The following is a 23,167-nucleotide window of genomic DNA, read 5'->3' as shown; positions in this document are numbered from 1 at the left end:
CTCCTCCAGAACTTTGTAGAGAGGAAAATAAAGAAAAAAAAAAGCAACCACAAATATTTCACTTAAGAAAACTTTCTCCCTCCATTGTTCCTCTTGGTCTCCAGCGCAGCCCAGCTGCTGGTTTGCAGTTTGGGCTGATGCGGCCCGTTTCTTAAAATAACAGGAGATTGTTCAAGGGACTCGTTATCCTGTTTGGATACTCGCGAACGATTTTGGAAATGGCTGAAAGGGGATAGCTGCGGATGGCAGGCTGTCGATACACCAGAATGCCTGCATTGATTTAAAGCTCATTATCTTGTTACAGCATATCTAGGTGCAATCAAATAGTGCGCGGCGGAGATGGCTTTAAATTTGGCCAGAGCCAAATGTCACATGGACTCGCTTGGGAGCTGCCTGAGCTGCCTGTGGGCGAGATGATACCCGCGCTGATGGGCACTGGGCATCTGTGGGCTTTTGGTGATGGAGAAGGGGAGGAGGAGAGCTGAGGCTGATGAGGGGATTGGCAGAGGGAAGCCTGGCTCTGTGTCAAACCCAGTATGCAGTGTGGTGGCAGGTTGCACGGTCAATGCTCCCAACTGGGGAGGCCTTGGTGTGGATTGTGGGTCTGTGTTAGCTGCTAACTCAGGCCAACGCCTGGCTCTTTGCTGCTAATTACAGCAGCTCAGGCTCTCGCAATGCCTGGCTCTTTGCACTGCTCCATCAAGGACTTTCTGTTAGCAAGCTGATACCTCTTCATTTTGCAGCATGAGGAGTAGTAGTAGTGGAAAGAGGGCAGTTTTACAACTTGAGGGCACGGAGGCTCGGTAGCATCACTGTTTAGCATTCCTAGCACCTAGCTGAGGAAAAGTTGAATCAGCCAGTACAACACAGGAGCTGCTGAGATGGTGTTTCCTGCCCAGAGTTCGGTGGTCCTCATTACACAAGTTTTTGTGGCTTGAATTAAATGAAGAATTCCTTAGCCACCCTCACTGACACAGTTTATGATGCTGAAGATGTTTCTGGTGTGCTGGAGGACATGGTGTAACTTCAAGGGGGAAAACAAATGGGAGAGAAAACAAATTTGCTTCCCCAATGCTAACTGCTCTTTTCTGTGTCCCCAGCAAGTGTGGAGTCAATCCTGTTTTATTTCAGTCTTCCTCCCTGAGGGGAAAGGGTTTCTGCTCTTTCTTTCCAGTTGAACAGTAGAAGGGTTGGACAATTCCTAACGCAGTGTGTTTTGAGCCAAAACGGGAGCAAAACCTTTTTCTCCAAGACTGGATTTTCTTATTGCTTCTGCTGAAGGTCTACTCTGTGCACCCAGCTGTGTGCTATGGGAAGACAGGCTCTGGGGATGGGCCAGGATAGTGCCCCATGAGCCCACTTGGACTATCGTGATCCTCCTGAGGACCAGTTCCAAAAATGACCTGGCAGTGTCTCTGCTTGTCCTTGGTTGACACACTAGTTTACAGATATATCCACTACTGTCACCATCCACTTGTGTTATTTTTGAGTGGGGGATTTCTTGAGTTGGATCCAAAGCTGTTCTGGAATTGGATCTCAAATATGCAGTTGTTTACTGCTTCCATAGACGGAGAATGAGGATCTATAAATACTGGCATGTTTGCTCTTTTATTTCTGTCTTTTATCATTTGTATTGAAATCATGGGTCTCTTTTGGCCTCAGTTTACCCACTGGGGGGAGGCAGATGCTGTTTCAAGAGACCATGGAGGTGCAAGAAAAGGGTTGTACGTGAAAAGTTTGAGGTCCAAATGCTTCTTCAAGTCTGTGAAGTACTGCCTTGAGTGACAGACTGATTACTAAGTGCTTTCCAGCCCTTATGTGCCTTTTGATTACAATTTTGTTGGACCTGAAAATATCCTGGTGATTTATTTTTTTTTCTGGGGGGAGAGGGAAGCTTTCATGATTTCCACCCCAGCCATCAAACTGGAAATCTGTGCTATGTTCATTCCATTTGGTGACCTCTTAGTAGCAGTACTGCCATATCATGATGATGACACCATCATGGCCTGTCCGTATCTTTCTCACCTCTTCCTGTTTTCAAGCAGAAACTGCAGAGTGACAACCATATAACTGTGTGTTTTTGGTGTGGTTTTGTTTATAACCCTAGCTTCTGCCACCTCATTTGTTCCCCTCTTCTCTGCCCTTATGTGGCCCCATCTGGAGTAGTGTCCAGGCATAGGGCTCCCAGCATGGAAAGGATGTGGAGCTGTTGGAGAAGGTCCAAAGCAGGGCCAGGAAGATGCTCAGAGAGCTGGAGAACCATTGCTATGTGGAAAGACTGAGGAAATTGGGCTTGTTTAGCTTGAAGATGAGAAGACTCTGGGGAGACCTCAATGCAGCTTTCCCAAACTTGAAGGGAGCTGATAAGCAGGAGGGGACCTGAAATTTTACATGGTTTAATAGTGATAGAACAAGGGGGAATGAACGTAAACTAAAAGAGGGGAAATTAAGGTTAGGTGTTAGGAAGGAGTTCTTTATTCAGAGGGTGATGAGGACCTAGAACTGCTGCTGAGAGAGGGTTTGGATGCATCATCCCTTGAGACGTTCAAGTCTAGGTAGGATGGGGCCCTGGGCAGCCCAATCTGGTGGGAGGGGCAATCAGCCCATGGCAGGGGGGGATGGAGGGTCGTCTGAGGCTGGGTGATTTTTCAGGTCCTTTCCAACCTTAACCATTCTATGATCCATCATTCACTGTTCTCTACCATGTCTTCTTCTCAACCACCAATGATACGCGTAGAACACAGCATTGCTCAAACCTTCTCTTTGTAATTTTCACTTCAGTTGCCTTATTTTCTCGGTTCTTTTCTTGCCCCAGCCACAATTATAGCAGCCTCCTTTCTCCTTCCAGGTTTCAAGGAGACAGCCTTCCTCTACGCCATTTCCTCTGCAGGGCTGACACATGCTATGGCCAAAGCATGCAGCGCGGGCCGGATGGAGCGCTGCACCTGCGACGAGGCTCCAGACCTGGAGAATCGTGAGGCCTGGCAATGGGGTGGCTGTGGTGACAACCTGAAATACAGCAACAAGTTCGTCAAGGAGTTCTTGGGGAGGAAGCCCAACAAGGACCTGCGAGCCAGGGTGGATTTCCACAATAACCTTGTGGGCATGAAGGTGAGTCGTAGAGGTGCAAGGCCTGCACCTGTGGATGGGTGTGAGGTTGTCATGGTGACAGGATTTAGGGTGCTGTAGGGTTTGTGGGGGGATATGTTGGATGCAAAATGCATATGTTGTTTTGATCGCTGTCCTTCTAGAGTTGTGCCAAGTGATTGGAGAGAGACCACAGGAAAAGAAAAGGAACTTTCCGGGTCTGGAAAACATGAGATGAGGGGAAAGACTGCTTGCTTTCCATAGGGAGAGGTGGATCTTAGAAGGGGATGACAAGACAGGTCATCTAGACTTGTACAAGTTATGGTGGACAGGAAAGGATTTACTGTGCAGTACTGCAGTGGGAGACTGATAGATGCTTTCCTTGAAGCAGTGCTGCGGATTATGGATGGCATAGCATCTTCATAGCCAAGTTTCTTTAAAACTGGGTAGACAAGTATTCGGTGGGGGACCAGGGCAGAGCTCTTCCTCTCTGAGTGATTTCAGTCCTAAAAATCCCTTCGGCCTCCCACCCAGAGATGCTGTGTTTGCAGCTGAGAAAACTCAGGTGTGCGGTCTGGTTTGTTTTGTTTCTTTCCTCCAGTCTTTATGTTGAAGGGCTTTCTGTTCTTTTAACCCACACTCATCCCCATGAGGCTTTGTCCTGAGTGATGGAAAGGACAAATTGTGTTCTAGCTCATCCCGAGAGGTGGAAAAGAAAGGGGCTTTCCATCTTCTCCCATCAGTTACTCGGATGTACCTAGCCCAGAGCTGCTTGCACATGAAAATCACTCAGATTGGCCAGCACAGGTGCCTAGGATCAGTGTTTCATTGCGTCGACCTCATAGAGGAACATACTGTAAGGCTATAAATAGCCTTCAAGCCTTGTTATTGTCCGTGTGATTGGATGGAGGGCTGAGGCTGGGATGGGGACCTAGGTCTCCAGTTTCCCAGGCAAATGCTGCCCAGCCAGTTGTGCATTCTAGGAATCACCACCCCAGCTCAGTTGTTCCTGTGTGTATGCATAAAATGCCATTCCTCTCAATGGAGTTGGGGCACTGGAGAATGCCATCAGTACGTGCTGGCCAGCAAAAAGTCTCCCCCTGTCCCCACCACCAGATGCTCCCAGACAGCGCTGAGATCAGAGTTAGAAATATCCTGGATTTACTTGGTGTCTGGCTTTGGCTGACAGCTTTTCTGCCTCTGGATTAAGAGGCTCAGTGCCTCTGAACTCCTGTTGCAGCTCTTTGGCGTGTGAAACAGGCTCTGAGGAATGATGAAATCTGTTTTAATCCTTGCGTTCAATTGTTTCTGAGGGCATATCCTATAGGACAGACTCTTTGGACTTGGCTGTGTAGCAACTGGAACAGAATATGGGGAAAGTGGTCCGTGAGGGCTGTGATTTCACACTGTAGAGAGCTGTGAGATGTCTCTCCTCTACTCCTTCTCCAGATTCACGTAATACAGTTTCATCAGAAACCAGACAACTGCAGGTTTAGGTGCCATTGGAATGCTTTTATAAATCCATATACATCTCCCCTCTGGCACTGCTGGGACTGACGAACTTGCCCAAGGGATTTGACCTAACTCCCAGTGTTCTCCATCCCAGTACTGTAGGTGGCATGCCCACGTGGAGCTGAGACTCTCTTGGATTTTGGTTTAGGCATACCTGGTTGTCAGCTCTGCTCTCCACTCTCCATGTGGTTTTAAAACTCCAAGGATGAACTGAAGGGAGGGAATCTCCCCATGATGCCTGAGCTTTCTTCCCATTGGGAGTTAGGTCCCAGGGCAATGGGAGATGTCAGGGAGTCTCTTGCATCCTCTGCCTCCACTTTACTTGGCACAGTCAGGCCCTGGTCTTTGGCAGTGGTTTCTAAGCACTAGTGTAATATCTGCAGCTAAACAGCTGAGTAACAGTTGTGACGGTTGTCCAGACACTGAGAGCCCTCATGGTGATCCAAGTCGAAGACCTTTGCTGCAGGTCAGTGATCCAGCATTCCTATTTTTGTCCACCCACGCCGTGCTGTTGAGCTGGTATTGCTGTCTGATGGCTTTGCCTTGCCTATTTGCAGTGGCAGTTGAAATGATTGAAATGATTTCTGCTTACATTTCTAGGGTAGTTGTACCTTAGTGTGGTTGAGAGGCAAGCCAAGCAGCCCACCAGGCTCACAGCAGCAGTGAGAAGCCAGGCAGTAGGGAATTTCACTTTCAGGAAGGAGCTTTTATGATGGTGGTGGCTAGTGATCAGGAGAACATATGTCTATGTAGTCAAGATATGTGGATCTAAGGCATTGGCACAATGTGGTGTCATTGAGATGACAATCAGAGATGTTTGGAGTTGGGAGTTGAGAGTTGTCCAGCATGCAGTACTAGGCTGAACTATTGGCATTTTCCTTGATAAAGACGCTGAGTTAAATATGAAACTCAACATCTGTCCTCAACTCTTCTTTCTCCAATGAAGCTGCCCATCAGCTGACTTCATTCTTACAGATTTTCCAACTCTTGCATATCTGGAGATACTAACCTAGTGACTAAAATAAGTCTAAAATACTTTGAAGTAATCTAGTTTGTTTATTTGGATGATACATCATATTCTTTTGATTTGATGTGAATCCAAAGCCATATTGAAGTGTAGACAACTTTGCTTTGTGCCATTTTGGAACAGAGTGCCAGTTTAATAAGAAAGATGGCCTTCCAGCCTTTAATGTGTTAAGCGTCTCCATGAGAAATGAAAGGATGATTTCGGTCATTTTGAGCTGAAGCACAGAGTGCCTTTTCCCAGGTTATTTAGGAAGCTGATGATGGAGCACAAGATAGAGACAAGCCCTTGTGAGTTTCTGCTCAGCACCCACTGTTCTTCCTTAAACCAAACCTCAGATTTTATGTCTGCTAGTGAAACCATGCAGGCATGAACTGAAACCTTAGCTGTGCTACAGACTGTTTAGGCTTGTGTTGGGCATGGATAAGGAGGCTTTCTTTTCCAGTATTTATCTACAGGGCTTGCTGCAGTGCCTGCCCACGCTGTTGTAGGTACAGGGTATGTACGGGGCTATGTGTGTTTGGTGGTGGTGGAGGAATATCTATCAAAGATATAGCACAAGCTTGGTGGTCTCTCAGTGATTCGTAGCAACATACAATCCTTCCCATCTAATTACTCCCACCTATGACAAATTGTATAAATAGTCCCTTGAGACCCAGCAAAAAAAAAAAGAGACTTGTGCTTAATAGACTTATTTGGCAACAAACACTATTCCCTCCTGGTTGAGACGGCAGTTTCTCCATGGTGTCACACTAGCAAACAATTTGCATCTTTCTGGAAGGGTGACATTATCCTATCCCGCCTAGTTTTAGTGTCTCTTGGTAGAAGTTCTCATTTAATTATTATTTTACTTCTGTTTTTAACAACCTTGATGGGCCTGCCATAATTTTGCCACCACCAATGAAATAATCACTGAACATGTTGTGCCCATGATGGCTTACAAAGTTATATGATATGACCTCAAGTGCTAATGAAAGGGCGAGCTTGTCTAGCGCAAGGATGAGGTAATTAGACCGAGACTTCTCCAGCCTTCTCTTTATTGAAAAGTAGGAGCACTGAATAGACCACTTATTAAAAAAGCAATTTCCCTTCCTTTGCAAAATCTACTCTCACTCATTCAGCTATTCTTTCCGAGAGGTCTTGGGTGGAGAGGATGTGTGCTGGGGGGAGCGGAGTGTATGTGTCAAGGGGTTGGGGGTGATGGAGGGGAGAGAAGTCAACTGCATTAATTCTGCGCTGCCAGCAGTGAAGTCTCTTGGTTATATTAAATGAAGCTGAGGCTCTCTCTTCATCTCTATATCCTCCCCTTCTTCTCCCCCTTGTACACACAAGTGCAGCCCTCTTTTGTAACCCATTAATGAAAAGTTGGAATATTAGAGCACTCAATTAGTTCCACTGGGCTTGAGTAAGTGATGTTTTAATTAAATTTGCCCAGTTTCTCAGCAAAGTATCATTAAACATGACTTTCCAACTCCCTCTCTGGAGCGTTGCTAAGTTTCTTAATCCCAGGAGTGCTGACCTCTTCCAGAGGTATGTCTGGTCAAGCATGTCTTGCAGATCCAAGGGGCACTATTAGAGGCGGCTGCTATTATCTGAGTGGGGGGGGTGGGGGTTGGAATTGTCGTGTTCTCATTCCCTTTTCCTTTATCCTTTCAGAAGAAGGGACACTAGCAAGCCTTTGCCCTCAGAACCCTGAAGTCAGGGGTTCAACCGAAGGCTTCTTGGGATCCGAGAGTGTTCAGTGCAAAACTATGTGAGGATGGAAAAGGGGAACAAGAAAATTCCTCCCTAAAAGTCTCACTTCGTGCAATATCTCCCTTTAAATTTCTTTCCCTTCATGTAGCTTCCTTAATTGATTTCACATAATACTGACCTACATGTTTCAGTCTGCATGTTTTGGAAGCATCGCCTTTGTTGCTGCAGGGCTCCAGACCTGTCCTAAGACTTGTTATGCCTGCAGCTCCAAAACCATGTGGGATTGGTTGGTGGGGGGGGTGCATGGACTTTGCTGTTGTCTTGCTTGTTTTAGAAGTCCATGCAAGGAATGGCTTTTCCCCTTTAGTGCTGGCAGGGACGTCAAGGGCTGAGCGTGCCTCTTGCTCTGGAGATAGACTCTCTATATCAGGTAGATGTTTGCTCTGCTATCATCTGTCTGAGGAACTTCATGAAGTATCACGTAACGTGTTATCAGAGAGCACCACCCTCTTCATTGCTATATGTCCATTTTACAGAGGGGAAACTGAGACCCAGAAAGATTAAGTGACTCACTAAAGGTCACACACAAGTGTAGCCTGGCACCCTGGTCTCCTGTTGCAGAGACAGTGTTTGCAAGCACCTCCAACCCTATCTTTTCCCACTGGAAAGCATGATTCTAGTCAGCTTCTGGGATTTGCTGAGTAGGTACTTTCAATTGAAATTTCACAGTTTTCCAGTACCCTCAAAAATAGTGTTATAATTGCTCTTCTTGATGAGGCAAATCCATCTGAACATACTAACACAGTTGGTACATTAAAAAACAACAACAACAACAAACAACAACAAAAGGACATAAAATGCATCCTCTATATAGTTTGTTCAGGGATGCATTTGCAGAGCAGAATTTTGCATTGTGCTTTAAGTGAGGTACAAATCAAAGCTAGCAAATAATCTCTCTGAGACCTACTCCTGTTTTATACAGATGGTGCAGTTTGCAGGGATGGCACCAGTATTAATTGCTCCAGGTTCTGACAGGTAGGAATTCACAAGCATGCTGTCTGGATTTTCTCGTCCTTCTTGATGGTTGGACTGGATGATCTTGGAGGTCTTTTCCAGCCTTGGAGATTCTATTATTAACTAAGAGAGGGAAGGTGTAACTTAGGTGAAGTTTTTCACCCAGAGGGTGGTGCTGCACTGGAACAGGTTGCCCAAGGAGGTTGTGGGTGCCCCATCCCTGCAGGCATTCAAGGCCAGGCTGGATGTGGCTCTGGGCAGCCTGGTCTGGTGATTGGTGACCCTGCACATAGCAGGAGGTTGGGACTGGATGAGCATTGTGGTTCAATGCTTTTCAACCCAGGCCATTCTATGATCCTTTCAGGTAGAGATTGGCTCAGCCAAAGTCTTTCTGAGGCTTCGGGACCAACACACTGGAGGAAAGTATTTGCTGTATTCCATAAGCAATAGTAGTTGGTTGTTTATGTAGAACTTTCTCAGTAGGTGAGATAAGAATACAGTAGGGGAGAGAATTAACATGCTCAAGTTGAAGTAGAGTTTTATGTTATTGTATGTTTCTTATGTGTTTGTGTTTTAAATGGCATTTCACTAACACTGGAGTCAGAAGAGTAGTGGTAAGGGACACAAATTCTGGAAAAGCAGTTTGAGGACAGGCTCAGAAACAAGATAAAAGGAGAAAGAAGAGGAAGGAAGGAAAAGAAAGGAAAAGAAAGAAAGTATGCTAGTAATCTGTGAAACTCTTGTATTGGTAACACCAGTGCAAAGCGACAAGTCTTTGAGTGGTCTGGGCACTGTGAAGAAATGGGGATGGTGGCTGTGGTCCAAAACAAACACTAATATTTGAGCCGAGACAATAACTAATCCTATTTAAATTGAAGGAGGATACGTATGTCGAGGATAGAGGCACCTCAAAGTGCTGTCGGAGGGCAGGCTTTTCCCTGGGCGCACTGTAACCCCACAAAGGTTCATCAATTCCCTCTTCTCCCCCAAACCATGGCGAATGGGTTGGAGCCCCACAGCCGCAGCCCAGCCATGACGCGGCTCTAACCCAGGAATTCCCACGGCCACGTCCCGGCTTCGCACTGCTGCTGCCCAGACGAGAGTTGTCTGAAAACCACTGCCTGAGCCCCGTGACCCAGCTGGGAATGAATGGCAATCTGTCCTCAGCGTTTCAGCTAAAACACTGAGAAATTGTGTGTTGCAGCATGTCTGAGACCGATCATTACAGGGGCACTTAGTCTGAGCTTCGTAGCAAACCATTGTTGTGAGGAAGGATTACATGTTGCATAGCAATGCTCTGCTGTGATCCCTTTTCCCTATGGCTCTTATAAAGGCATTTGGGCAGGCGGTCCTGCAGTGCTATCTAATTTCCTCAGAGCAACAAGCACCAATAAAGACAGTCCAGTCTTGCTGTATCATAATTGTTTTCCTCGTTGTGCTTTTGTCGGTATTTGCTATTCTCACGACGAGATCAATGGGGGTTTTTGTTCCCAAGTCAAACAAACTGATTTGCTTACAGAGCTTTTTTTTTCCTCGCAAACTGGCATCCTATTTGTGAGACTACCAGAGCAGGTGGTTGCTCAGAGTGGGAGGACATAATTTCAATGTGTGATGCTATCCTGTCCCACTGGTTGTATTTATTTGAGTTCATTTTTATAGTGGAATATTTCTAGAGCTTATAACACGGTAAGGATTTAAATGTCCCAGGGTGTTGGTCCTCCTTTCTGAGCTACTGTGACTCTGCTGATGTGCGGTTGCCGTGGTGTTTAAGACCTAGCATGAAATGTTTGGCACTTTGGAATTAAACTAATACATGCATGTGACAAGATAGAAGCATGCACACGGCTGCTCAGCATTGTACAGATGAAACATGGTTATTTAATAAGTGGAGATGCCATGTGCGCTGTAGGAGAGGCTCATGTCTGTGTAGGATGGAGGCAGATCAGGCTTTGAACTGTGTGACTGCCTCAAACTGAGAAGAGGATCTACCTTGATTCATAGAATTGTTACAGTTGGAAAACACCACTACGATCATCTCATCTAATCACCAACCCATCACCACCATGCCCACTCAGCCGTGTCACTAAGCTTGTGTTAGTCTTTTTCTCCCTTCTGCGTCCTAGATTTTTTTGGTAGCAAAGGTGAATTAACTGAGAAAGGGGGGGTTCAGGTTAGATGTTAGAAGGAAGTTTTTTTACCCAGAGGGTGGTGACACAATGGAATACGTTGCCCAAGGAGGCTGTGGATGCCCCATCCCTGCAGGCATTCAAGGCCAGGCTGGATGTGGCTCTGGGCAGCCTGGGCTGCTGGTTGACGGCCCTGCACATAGCTGGGGGTTAGAACTGGATGATCATTGTGATCCTTTCCAACCCAGACCATTCTGTGATTCTGTGAAGTTATTCTAGCCTGGAAATCCCTTTGAAAGCATGATGTAAACATTTACCCACCTGTTCCAATGCCCAGATGGGAACAACTTTTCCAGTGTTGCTGTGAGCGAAGTGATGGTATTTCATGAGGTCCAAGTGTCCTGTAGGTAGGAGCTGGATATAAGTGTCTCTGAGAGGACCGCTCAACAAGAAGCGAAGAGTCTTTAGAAGCTAGGGAATGAGATAGGATATAGAAAGGCTTTGCCAAGATTTATCTTGTCTGGTGGGTGGCGAGGGGCCTGTAGGCAGCAGTTCTCCATCAGCAGCCTTGAGGAGCTGCATTGTGACTGACAGCAGCAGAGAAGGCAGTCTGGGGAAGATACTTATCTAGGATTTTCACTATAACTGCCTCGTAACATTCTTGAGCCCTTCCCTGCCCTTCATGGAGAAGCTTTATGGGATGGTTGGGGTGCACCACGCTTGTACAGTGGTCATATGAAAATCCACATGCTGGATTTTGTGAGCTGGTGCGTTCATGAGAATAGAGAAAATGAAAACTTTTTATATTTGGGTCCATCAGTGCATGACACCCAAGTTCTTCCAGTCACTAGTCAACAAAGAGCTAGGAGTGGGCCAGGAAAAACAAAACAATGGACTGATTCATTAAGGGATTTGTTCATTGCTATTTAAGTCCAAAGACTTTCCTAAATATATGCACCTAGTAAAATTTGAGATGCCCTGGCAGATTTATCCGGAGAGGCAGCTGGTGGCAAAGTACAATGTTTTACAGTGCCTAAAGTAACCTTAGATGCAAATTTTAAGACACCTGAATTATACTCTGAGGATGAGATTCTGCTCACACATTCTCATATCTAAGTTTATGTGCTTCCCTGAGAGGAGAGTTCCAAAGCTCATGTTAGTGAGCAGAGATGTGCTTAGCACAGCCATGGGAACCTGGAGAGATGTTCAGCTGAGCACAAGAAGGTGTCTGCTGCCTTTTAGGCTGCCCTGCCTGCCTTGGCTCCAGTGGATCTGGTGGGAGTTGAGAGATGTTTCTCAGATGTAGGCCAGATGTCTGCTTTGGTGAGGTCAGCCCTGGCTGGATGTTGTGATTCAGATGTCTAAACCACTGTGCCTAAACCTACATGCCTATTCCTACCTGAAGGTCTCAAGCCACCTGCTAGCTGCTCATCCATTGAAATGTGGATTTCCAACACATATCGTGCCATATTTGCCAGCCCCATGTGAGTGCCTTGGGTACCTATTGGTACTCGTGCCTTGGGTGCCAGCTCTCCCGGTAAGCTTTGGAGAGGTGTCTTTGGACAAGAATAACCCTGTGTTTGAGTTCCCACTCCTCATTTCATGTTTGTGCCTTGTTCAACTGGCTCTAAGTCCAGCCAAGAGCTGCGGGTACCAGTTGAGCCAAGTCTTGCTGGTTGCTTGCTTTCCCATCTCTACACTTCCAGGTGGAGCAGATGCACACGAGTGCTGGGAGTGGTGAGAGGGTTGAGAAAAGCCTGACCAAGATGAATGAGTGCAGTGTGTAGCCCTTCTGCAACTATCTCAGCAATGTTGCCCATTTTGCTGATGGCCTGGGCGTGAAATCAGGTATAGGAGCTTTGTTTCACATGAGCTCAGCTCTCACTTCTGGACAACCAGTGCAACGTGACTTTATATGAGGGAAAACGTGGGTGAGGATTGCTGTTTTGTTGGGTTTTTTTCTTCTTTTTTTTTTTTTCTTGGTATTGAAATGTGTTCTGTACGCTCTTGTCTAACATTGTGGGATTTCTTGCAGAGTTGGCTAGACGCTTTGGCACACAAAGCGTGACAAGCCCCTAACCAAGCCAGCCCAGCTGAGCACTATAAGCAGTAACACATCTCTCTCTGTAACCCACCACTTGTTTGAATGCTACTGTGTATTATTGGATTGCATTTGAAAAGGTCTTGGCTGTCACAGGAATGAAGTGTGACCACTGGCCAGGCTTTGCTGAAGGCCGTATTATGCATAGTGTCTTTCTAAAAATGTCTCTGTAATATCAGGATTGGGCCAGACCCCAACTCTGAGTCCATGACCTATTGCACATTTGTACATGGTGCTCAGCAGGACTCATGTAGCCAAATAATTAAGAACCGGATGGTCAGGAAATGGCTTGGAGCCAGTCCTCTGCTGTCATGAGGCCATAATGTAGGCAGATGCCATAATGGGCTGTGGGAGATATTTTTATTTTTTTAGAAACCATAGATGCCCCAGTGAAGGGCATTTCTCAGCAGTACCTCGACAGGAGGCAGCTCTGTAAAACAGTCTCTGTTCTAGCTGCTTATTTTAAGGAGTGGTTATACTTCAGCCATTTAAAGTCAAAATGTAAATGATTTTGGTAGGAGAGAGAGCTGTAAATATCCGTTTATAATCTGTGGGCAGAATACAGGTTATCTGTGACAGCCCAAATGTGCCTGCTCTCATGTTGCTCATGGACTAGTCCCAGGAGTAAACCCTTCTCTGGGGAAGGTCGGGGAGAGCATTCACAGAATAACCCAAGTTGAAAGGGACCAATAAGAATCGTTGAGCCCAATGCCGTCCTGATGCCATTTAGAAGAAGATGGATATGCCGTTGTGCCAAGAAGTGTCTTTATTGCAGCCTGATTTGGAAAAGGGTACTTCCGTAGCATCATTTGGTTTATGGACATAGAGTCTTCTACAGCATCTCTTTCTGAGCTGAGTAATGTTCATTAACAGATAACTCTTTTCACTCATCTCTTCCCTTCCTGATACTGTGCCTACTTCCCATGTTGCTGCTTCTACTGAAAATAACCTATTTCCCTCCTCTCCCCTCCACATACCATAGTTTCAAATGTTCTTCCTTTTGTGTTTATGCTTTTTGCTAGCTCTGCTCAAGGTGTCCCCAAGCAAGATCTAGACATCTTCCTGTATGTAGAATGGCTTATGCTTTGGAAACAAATCACACGTGTTTAGTTCCTGATATCTTGAACAGATTATTTCCCTCCTATAGAGATCTGTGAGATAAGCCTTGTTTGGATATATTTGGATATATTGTTTAAAAAGAAAAACAAAAAAAACATGTGCAAATATATTAAGAAAGAATTTGAAACACAGCCTCGCCCCTCGTAGTTGCAGACGAGAAGTATGAGCAGAGTTCAACGTAGCAGTACTGATGTGGTGGGTCCCCTTCATTTTCCAGAGATTTAATGCTTTCCTTTTCTCCACTGTTTGTTTCAAGACCTTAGTCCTAAGTGCTTCCATTCTTTTATTTTATTATTAATATTTTTTTATTATTATTATTATTATTTTTTATGCTTGATGTGGGACAGCTTCTTTTTATTCAGGATCGGGTAGATGGTACAACCTTTAGTACATGAGGTCTGTTCTCATAGCCAGGATGGAAAATTTAACACCCCCTTACCTCTCTGCAGGGTGGCTGCCCCCCATTCTTTGCAGAAATTGTGCAGAATTGAAGACTCTGTTCCCTCTGCCCTCTCTGAGGCCACCAGCCCTTTTATAGTCCCTGCTGGGATTATATGATGGGCACTCCTCACTGCAACCTAGATTTTATGTGTTGCTTTTGAAACAGGCTGTGTGGGAAGCCAAATTCCTCTTCCAAGGAGCTACATGAAGTTTTTCCTTGGTGATGAAGTGAACTGGGTGGGATAATATGCCTTGCTGTTGCGGGAAACAGCACGGTTTAAGTGCATTTCCTTTGAGCCTGTGATGCTAATTCAGAGGTACATGTGTTTAAGGTGGTGATGTTGTGTGTTGTGCACACAACACTCTCACGTTCTGCAGTGCCCTTGCCTTTCTGTGGGGATTCCAGCAGCACTCTCATCCTTTCCTTCATGAAACCAACTCACTTTTCCTGCAGTTCAACTCCTTGTTCTTATTAAGATGTATAAATAGGCATTAAAATACTTATTAATCTCTGACTGTGTAAGATAAATGTCAGTAGTGAACAGTCTTTGAATGCTTTAGTAGCATCATTAACTATCCATGTAAAGTAGTACTCCTCCGGCAGGTGTCATTTCTGGAAACTGAGACCCTTCTCAAGTGTGTTGAGTGCTGTCTGTCTTCTTCCAACAGATGGTTTTTGTATTGTCATCAGCTCTGTGTTCCAGAAGTCTTCTAACAAACATGGGGATTTTTTTTGTTGGCTTTTTTTTCCTCTATGCTTTGATTTCTTTCCCCATAACTGACTTCCTTTTGGGGATGTGTGTGTCTGCAGGTCATCAAAGCTGGTGTGGAGACAACCTGTAAGTGCCACGGTGTGTCTGGGTCCTGCACCGTCCGAACATGCTGGAGGCAGCTCTCTCCATTCCATGAAATAGGGAAGCAGCTGAAACAGAAGTACGAGACGTCACTCAAAGTGGGCAGCACTACCAACGAGGCCACGGGGGAAGGAGACATTTCCCCACCCAAGAAATCCATCCCTGGTCACAGTGATCAAATCCCAAGGACTACGGATCTTGTCTACATTGACGATTCCCCAAGCTTTTGTCTGATGAGCAGATACTCACCTGGGACTTCGGGAAGGAAATGTTACAAAGACAAGAACTGTGACAGCATCTGCTGTGGGCGAGGGCACAACACGCAGAGCCGGGTGGTCACTCGGCCATGCCAGTGCCAGGTTCGTTGGTGCTGCTACGTGGAATGCAAGCAATGCACCCAGAGAGAGGAGGTTTACACCTGTAAGGACTGACACATCTTCTGCCTGATAGCAACCCTCAGCGGTGGGCGATCACGATCTATGAGAACTACATATGGAGACAAACAGGGTTTGATTGACCTTCTGGGATCTGAAAGCTATGTTGAGACATAAGCACTTTGTAGGGTACAGGTGACCCAGCTGTGTTGCTGTTTTGTTGTTGTTTTGTTTTGTTTTTCCTGTAGACTGAATTCTAATGAGGTCCAACCATGTGGAAATAAGTGCCTGTCACACTGGGGCTAGATACCAGTTGACCTTTACCTTCATCGTCCACGCAATTTGATGGATCATTTCTCCTTGGAACATCATGATCATTTCATCAATCCTCCATGAACTTCTGGGCTGATAGATTCTCTCTGGAATAGTTAACCTATATTACTTCTTTCCTGAAGCTTACCCAGCGGCTTAGAGAGCTGGACAGATTAAAAAAAAAAAAAAAAAAAAAAAAGGAAAAAAAAAAAAAAAAAAGAAAAAGAAAAAAAGAAAAAAAAAGATCTTTCTGCTTTGAGTGCGGAGATATGAGAAGTGGTCATTTCTTCCCTCTTCTAAAGCTGAGGAGAAGGATAGGGTAAGCAAAAACAGTCCTTGTAGAGGTTGTTCTTCTAATGACACTTCAGCACTTCCAGCAAGCAAGGCTCTGACAAAGTGACCCACTTGGATGGTAAGCTTTTTAATGACGGCTCCATATCCACGGGCTTTGATCACTAAGTACAGTTGGGTCCACCATGTTGCAGATGGCAATATATCCAAGAAAGAGGTTGGGAAGTCATTATGAAACCAGATGTGCCTGTTCCCTTCAGTCATGGTTTTCTTTTTCCCCGTACAATTTCTTCAAATGCAGTTCCTTCAGCACTATCACTGTCTTAATTTCTATTTAACAAACAAACAAACAAACCACTAGATAATTTTATTTTCCCTTTGTGCGTGACATTTTTCTCTCCTCTTCCTGCCTCTTAATGATTGAATTCACCCTGTGGAAATTGCTTCAGAAATCTAAACTGGAACTTTCTAGTCTTATGTTAGCTGAATTTGGACGTGTTTTTGAGGAGGACAGGAGAAATTCCAGTGCATCTTGGAACGCAGCAATGTCTTGCATTGTATAGCAGCTGTTTTGGACTGGATCGGACCTTCGGAGGATTTGACATTTCTTTTACTAGGTCATCATTCCATTTACTATTAACTACAGCAGTGGTACATGACACAAGCTGTATGTAGTAAACCCTACGACCTTAGGATTTGTTTTAACCACTAGATTGAGAACTGTGTTTTAAAAGTACAGTTGCTAAATGGTAACCAACTGTTGGATTTGGAACTTCTTATCAACGCAAAGACAACCTAGCAAGTGGCCAGAGAAGCCAGAAGTCAACCGCAGAAGTAGATAGCTCTGACGCTGTGAAATAGATGACAATCTTCAGCATTTCTTTTTCCCTTTGAAGAGGATATTCTCAATCGAGGACTTGATGCAGTAATATCCATTAGTCACATAAAAGTGCTTCTGGAATTGGAAGTGGCCGGTGAATGCCTCAACAAAGCTTTCTGAGGAAACACTGGAGAGCAGAGGGCATTGTATTCTATTTTTATATCAGCTTTTGAGTGTCCAGTAGTAGCAATTTCCACCCATTTTGTACTGACCATTGATCTGGTTCTCAAAAGAGGAAAGCTGGCTGGAGTTTTTCAAGTAGTAGTAGAGGTCGGCCAAGCAAAAAGAGAGCAGTTTTTCAAGAAGGACCATTATTATTCAAGGCATTGTGTTGTTTTCTTTCTTTCTTTTTTTTTTTTTTCTTTCCCCAAACAATAGCCACTAATATTTAAGCTGTTTATGTGCATCTACTGGGAGGAAAAAAGATTATTATTAGTATTATTTTTTTTTTCTTGGTAACAGATAACTGCAGCCCAACCTGACTTATTGGCATCAAATCTAGAGGCAGGGGACTCAGGAGGGACAGGGTCCTACAAAATAAAGCATACTGGCTTTTTTTGATATTTGTTTATTTGCTGTACAAATCTGGAGACTGAGGTAGTGCTGTAGAAGAAGTGATCCACACAAGGAGTGGTGCACACACAGTATTTGTCCCTTGCACCACGACAGATGCCTGGTGGAGCATCCGACACAGAGGTTTTGCAGGAAGGTCTCATGGCTTCTGAGAGATGCACCTCTTTGTAAGTCACTCACAAGCAGTTTATCTAATGGTTTAAACAGTAAACTGACTAGAAACCTATTATTATTCAGTGTCGGCATGCGAGTATGTATCTACACGCATGCAGACACATAAATATATATATATAAATATTGAACGAACGTTTATTTATTTTAAAGCCCTTCAGAAGGACCTTCTTTTGGTTTCAATGTGGTATTATGTTAAATTCTTTCTCCCTCTCTCTCACACACACATGTGCATATGTGCAAGATCTTTGGCTCATTTTTACGTGTGTGTGTGCTAGAATAGCTCTTTCCCTCCAAAGCAAGGCTGTATCCAAACCTACTCAAAACGTGAGGGTTTTTGGATCAGAATTACTATTTCTGGCCCATTTCAGTTTTTAGGTATTTGTTCTTTGTTAAAGAATGGGCCGCAATTTATGTGCATTATTATTATTATTGTTATTAATAATTATTATTATTGCTATATTTAAACCGTGGGCCTCATTTTTCTTCTTTTCACTGGTGTCTCTGTCTCTGTTGACCTCGCTGGAGTAACTCCACATTGCACTGGTGTGAGAGGAGAATGAGTCCCTAGATGCAGAAGAGAGGGCAGAGGTGGCATGGATATCATTGTAGAGAAAATATCTGTGTCTGTGGAGTAGGGTAGCTTGGTGTGTTTGGGGAGAGAGAGATGGGTGGGCAATGAGCAGGCTGCCAAAGCTCGACTAGAAGAACGAGGCAAAGAGTGAATGAACTACTGAGTGAAAGAGCTCTTCTGTGTATTATAATTCACGCACTGAAGCCTGGATGCTTTCTGTAAGTATTTAAAAAACAACAACAATAACAAAAAAAAAACAAAAACCAAACCTAAAAACAAAGCAAACAAATGAGAAAAAAAAAAATTAAAAAAAAAACAAACCCAAACACACACACACAAAAAAACCAAATTGTATTTATGTTAATGTGGATATATTACTTGCCTGTTCTATATTGTAAATAGCAAGGTTTATTCTCCTGTGGTTAAAAAAATAATAATAATAATAATTATAAATGACTAAATAGTAGCGAGGCACATGTGTTAAATGTATAGGCAGTGTATAAAATGTACTAACACTCTGAAATCAGGAGAACTCATCTTCTTGGCCTTTTGACCTAGGGTGGTAAAACAAATGTGGGTTATTCCTCTTCTCCCCTCACCTTGTAGTGTGTGTTTCTTGGGTGGCATGGGGGGATGTTTAACTCCAGCATTTTCCGATGTTTGCCTTACCTTTGAAGAAAGAATTTGGGGAAAAAACCTTGTTTTGGAAGAATCCAATGGAGCTTGAGTGGCACTGAAGCATGTAGTAGGTGGAAGGAATATTGGTAAGCCTGCTTAAAATTCTCTTGAGATCTTAGTCTGGGTTTTCTGCAAGAAACACTGAAGGCCTCTGTCAGACACTGACTGCTGCCCTTTGGGTTACAGCTGCTTCAGATTGGATTCTTCCAGATAGTCTGATTCCATCCCCGCACCATCAGATCTCCAGTGCAATTCAATGAAATTGCTCATATTTGTAAAACTATTATAGGAGTGAATTTGGGCCCGGAATCTTTCATGGCATCACTTCATAAAAATGAAACAAAACAAAAAATGAGTTCAAAGCAACTTTTACTCTCCTTCCCATCTGCTCTGCCCCCAAGAAACAGATTTTTGCAGCAGATATAACTGGAGAAGGATAGATGGGTGTAGGGGAGGTCTGTGGCTTCTGATCTCCTTTCACCTCCTGTCCCCCAAAAGTGTCAAAGTGTTGGTTCTCCTGAGCTGATCCAGCAAGACTTGCAAGATCGGTTTTGGGGTGGGGGGGTGGGGTGCAACCATTATTTATATAACTTTTTTATTATTATTATTATTTTTTTTTTTAAAGAGAAGTTAGCTGATGGAAGAATATTTTTATTGAATAGTGCATTTAGTTATGTCAGAAATATAAATATATATATATATAATATTTTTGTAAACAAGGCAAACTGAAAATGTTTGCTGTTTTATATTAGAATTTTCTATTAAAAGAAATAAAAACAAAACAAACAAAAAACAACCCCACACAAATAATTGTTGCACCCGTCATCTGTTTTTTAACAAACTTCTATTCTGTGTGACTGACTCATATATACCGGATGTGGAGATGTGCAAAACGAATCCTCAACGTTACGTTCTTGTTGTCTTCCTGCTCCCAAAAGACTCCATTTGGTGAAATGAGATGTGTTTAATCTGAAGGGGATTTTTCTTTATGGACACTGAAAATGGATTGTGGAGATGAACAGAATTGATAGCTTGCAATTAAAATGCAAAAAACAAAAACAAAAACAAACCCTACCCTGAAACCTCAAGCTTTTGATTTTTAGTTGTGCTTACCGGTCTTGGCATAACTTTGCTGGGAGGAAATCCTATTTGCAATAACTAAATATTTGCCATTGATCTCAGATGGGCTGGGAAGAATGCATTCTACAAAGGTAGCTGGAGAGAAAGCACCTGAGTGAGTGGGAAGGTTAAAAGGAGGACCAAACTCAAGGCTTGATCTTACAGAAGTGATTTGCATCAATTTGAATGTAAAACTGGGGAGCTGGAGCAGTTCAGGAAGCCTGTCATTCAACCTTAGAAGCAAGGGATGAGCTATGAAGCATCTGTTTTCCAGAGCTGTTTTGGAGATCTGGGCACTGGAGAAACAATTTCTGAGGATTATTTATGGTTGGCCACGTCTGCCTTCCTTCAGCCCAGGTCTTGAATTTCTTTGTTAATTGTTTTTCAGCTGCCCTACTTTAGCCAACGTACGAGAAGAAATTAGGTTGGTTTGGCCATAGTAGGTTTGGGTGAGAATCCAGATGAAGGGACTGATTTCTCAAGGGTACTTTCATGGTGTAGATGCTCCTTAAGGTAATTTTCTGGCTGATTATAGTGCCTGTGAAAAATTCCTCGGTTGCTGTAGCAGTAAAATTAGATCTATGCTGTAGTTGCTATAACAGGTGCAGCAAAGCTCTGTGTTCCCAGTCTTTTTGGTTCTGCATACACATCTGGTAGGCAGAGTCTGGCTTCCAGGGTCGGCTTGTCGGCCATCATTTTTAAGGATGCTAACTAGGTGATGACTTTTAGAGAGCAGTATTTTCCTGCAAAATGAATAATGCATTTTATGACCATTGCTGTCTGTGTAACTCAAAGGAGGCTCAATATGGCACAGGATCAGGGCGGTAGAAGTCTGGTCACTGCTAAAGCAGTCTAGCTGAGTTCCATAAATATTATTAATGATAATCTTTTCAGTTCCATTGCTACTAATGAAGGCTGGATTTTGACCAAGCTATTTCCAGATCCCAGGGAAGATAATATGTCTAAACAAAAAGCAGTGAATCTCTAGAGTCTGTGGGAGGGAAGGAAAAGAAAGTGGATATTGCAAACACGTTTTAGCTCTGGCATCATGGTGCGTTTCCTGTAACTGTTTTTTCACGGCCAGTGAGTGAGGAGAGTGTGAGTGAAGACCATAAATGATTCAGAAACATGAAAAGCGGATGTATCTGAACAAGACATCTTGTCAGTTGCTGTTGAGTGCTTTCAGAAATGGGCTAACCCCTGCTCATCAGCGTGTGACAAGGGGACCCGATGGGACACCCTCACCAAATTTTCCCATTCATCTTGGGCTTGCTCAGCAAAGTCAGGAGAGGTGTTGACACTCCTGGTGTAGTGGGATATTTGCAGCCAGCCTGGAATCATCCCCCTTTAGTGAAGGAAATTGTTAAAAGCATGCTTGCCCTGGCTCTGTCTGCAGTCAGTGCAGGCGACTCTAGAAGGTGTTTTGGCCAATGTGAAGGTGCCATTTTCTCCCAACTGACAACAGGATAAGCAGGGATAAAATGTAGGGATGTGGAGGTGAACTCAGGACTAAGCGAGGTCATGCTTGGAAAACCCTGCCAAGCTCCCCTTAGGCATGAACCCATTTGAAGGAGCAATTGCCAAATCAGACAGGAATTTTGCCTTGTTCCACTCCACCCCAGTCTCCAACCTTTGAGACTTGAATGTAAAGTCTAGGATTTGTTTTGCACACTTGGGATGGTATTTCCTTTTAAAGGGAGGTGGGAATACTAACATGAAGGATTAGTATTTTTCTTTTTTTTTTTTCTTTTTTTTTTTTTTCCATTGTCTTATGGGAGCCTAAGTTATTTTTCTCTACCTCATATGTACAGCTTGTAGGTATAAATCTGATTCTGAGTGACTGTTAAGAATGTATTTAAGTTATTTAACATCTTTGTATAACAAAAAAGCCAGAACAAATGAAACAATAAATGTATTTTAAATTATACTTGAAGCGTGCTCCTCTTTCTTCATACTTGTTGAAAACAATCTAATTTCTGTGGTTGTGGGAGCACCTGTGCCTCTTTCAGCATTATTCCTAACCTCTTGTCTTGGAACCATCCCATAGCTGTGATTAATGCAAGCCTTGAAATGCTGGAAAACCTAGCAGACAGTTAAGAGTGATACCCTAGGGGTTAGGATGGTGTATTTCCAGAATGAGGTCCCAGTATGCTTTGGAAAAAAATCAAATGGTCACTGTTAATTGGTTGAGTAGTGAACATTCTCATTGATTTGGGCTCATTGTGGTCTGCCCCTCCTCAAAAGACTTAGGGCTTTCAGGGGAAGGAGTGCTATGGTGGTGCAGCCCTCACATACAGGCCCTTAACCAAAGTTCTACAAAATGGCTCCTCAGTACTTCTTACACTCAGTACTGTCTGTCCTCAGAGATGATGACTTCTTTAATCCAGCACTTCACTCATGTTGGCATACAATGCACTTTATTGCACTCTTTCTCACACCTTACTAGCTACAGCATCCACCAAAGGAGAGGTTAATTAAATCAGTGAGATAACCCTTTATACCTTCCATTTTTAAAGCTTCATCTGAAAGCTTTCACTGCAGCAGCATTTGTAATTACTAAATCCTACAGGTTGCCCAGAGAGCTGTGGGTGTCCCATCCCTGGAGGTGCTCAAGGCCAGGCTTGATAGGGCCCTGGGCAGCCTGATCTGGTGGACATAACCAGCCCATGGTAGGGGGTTGGAACTGGATGGGCTTTTAGGTTGCTTCCAAACCAATCATTCTATGATTCTATGAAATGTGATGGTGATGTTGCGCTTGTTGAGAAAAAGCATTGTGAGATCTGTGTGTTTTTGCATGCACTACCATTCTAGATCAGCCAGCGTCCCATAGGATGGACTGCAATGGACTGCAAATATACCGAACAATGCTTTCTATATTAAACCTGCTTGATAAGAAGATAGATATGCCTAAATGCAGATATTTACAGTATAGGTGTAGGAATATGGGCTTCTGTGCCTCTTTTACTCAGTGGATAGTGTACCTTTGCAGCCAGTGGAGCTGGGAGCACAATTCCTCTTTTCTCAGACACCACTGGACACCTTACATTGATCTTTACCAACTCTATCTCATCAGTAGAGAGCTCAACCATCAAACCTCACACACCCTCTCAGGAGGAATGCCTCTACAGAACTTCTGTCCATCACAAGGAATTCCATTCTTAGGAGCTCACAGATCATCTAAGATGAGATCATCCAAGCTAATCTGGTACAGGTGAGTTCTAT

At 43.9% G+C, this 23,167-nt stretch overlaps 1 protein-coding gene across 1 annotated transcript in view; it reads left to right on the top strand.

Annotated features, from left to right (window-relative positions):
• WNT9A (Wnt family member 9A) overlaps positions 1-19,368 on the top strand; it is a 53,067-nt gene extending 33,699 nt beyond the window's left edge. The window contains exons 3-4 of the mRNA XM_072328678.1: positions 2,849-3,111; positions 14,931-19,368. Of these exons, the coding sequence (XP_072184779.1) occupies positions 2,849-3,111; positions 14,931-15,404 (737 nt within the window). The 3' untranslated portion in view covers positions 15,405-19,368. The remainder of the gene's footprint in view (positions 1-2,848; positions 3,112-14,930) is intronic.
• The last annotated feature ends 3,799 nt before the right edge of the window (positions 19,369-23,167 follow it).

The sequence above is a fragment of the Excalfactoria chinensis genome, chromosome 2 (genome assembly GCF_039878825.1).
Source record: "Excalfactoria chinensis isolate bCotChi1 chromosome 2, bCotChi1.hap2, whole genome shotgun sequence".
In the NCBI taxonomy this organism is placed as follows: Eukaryota; Metazoa; Chordata; class Aves; order Galliformes; family Phasianidae; genus Excalfactoria; species Excalfactoria chinensis.
Note: the sequence above shows the minus strand (reverse complement) of the source record. Positions and strands in the feature narration are given on the sequence as shown.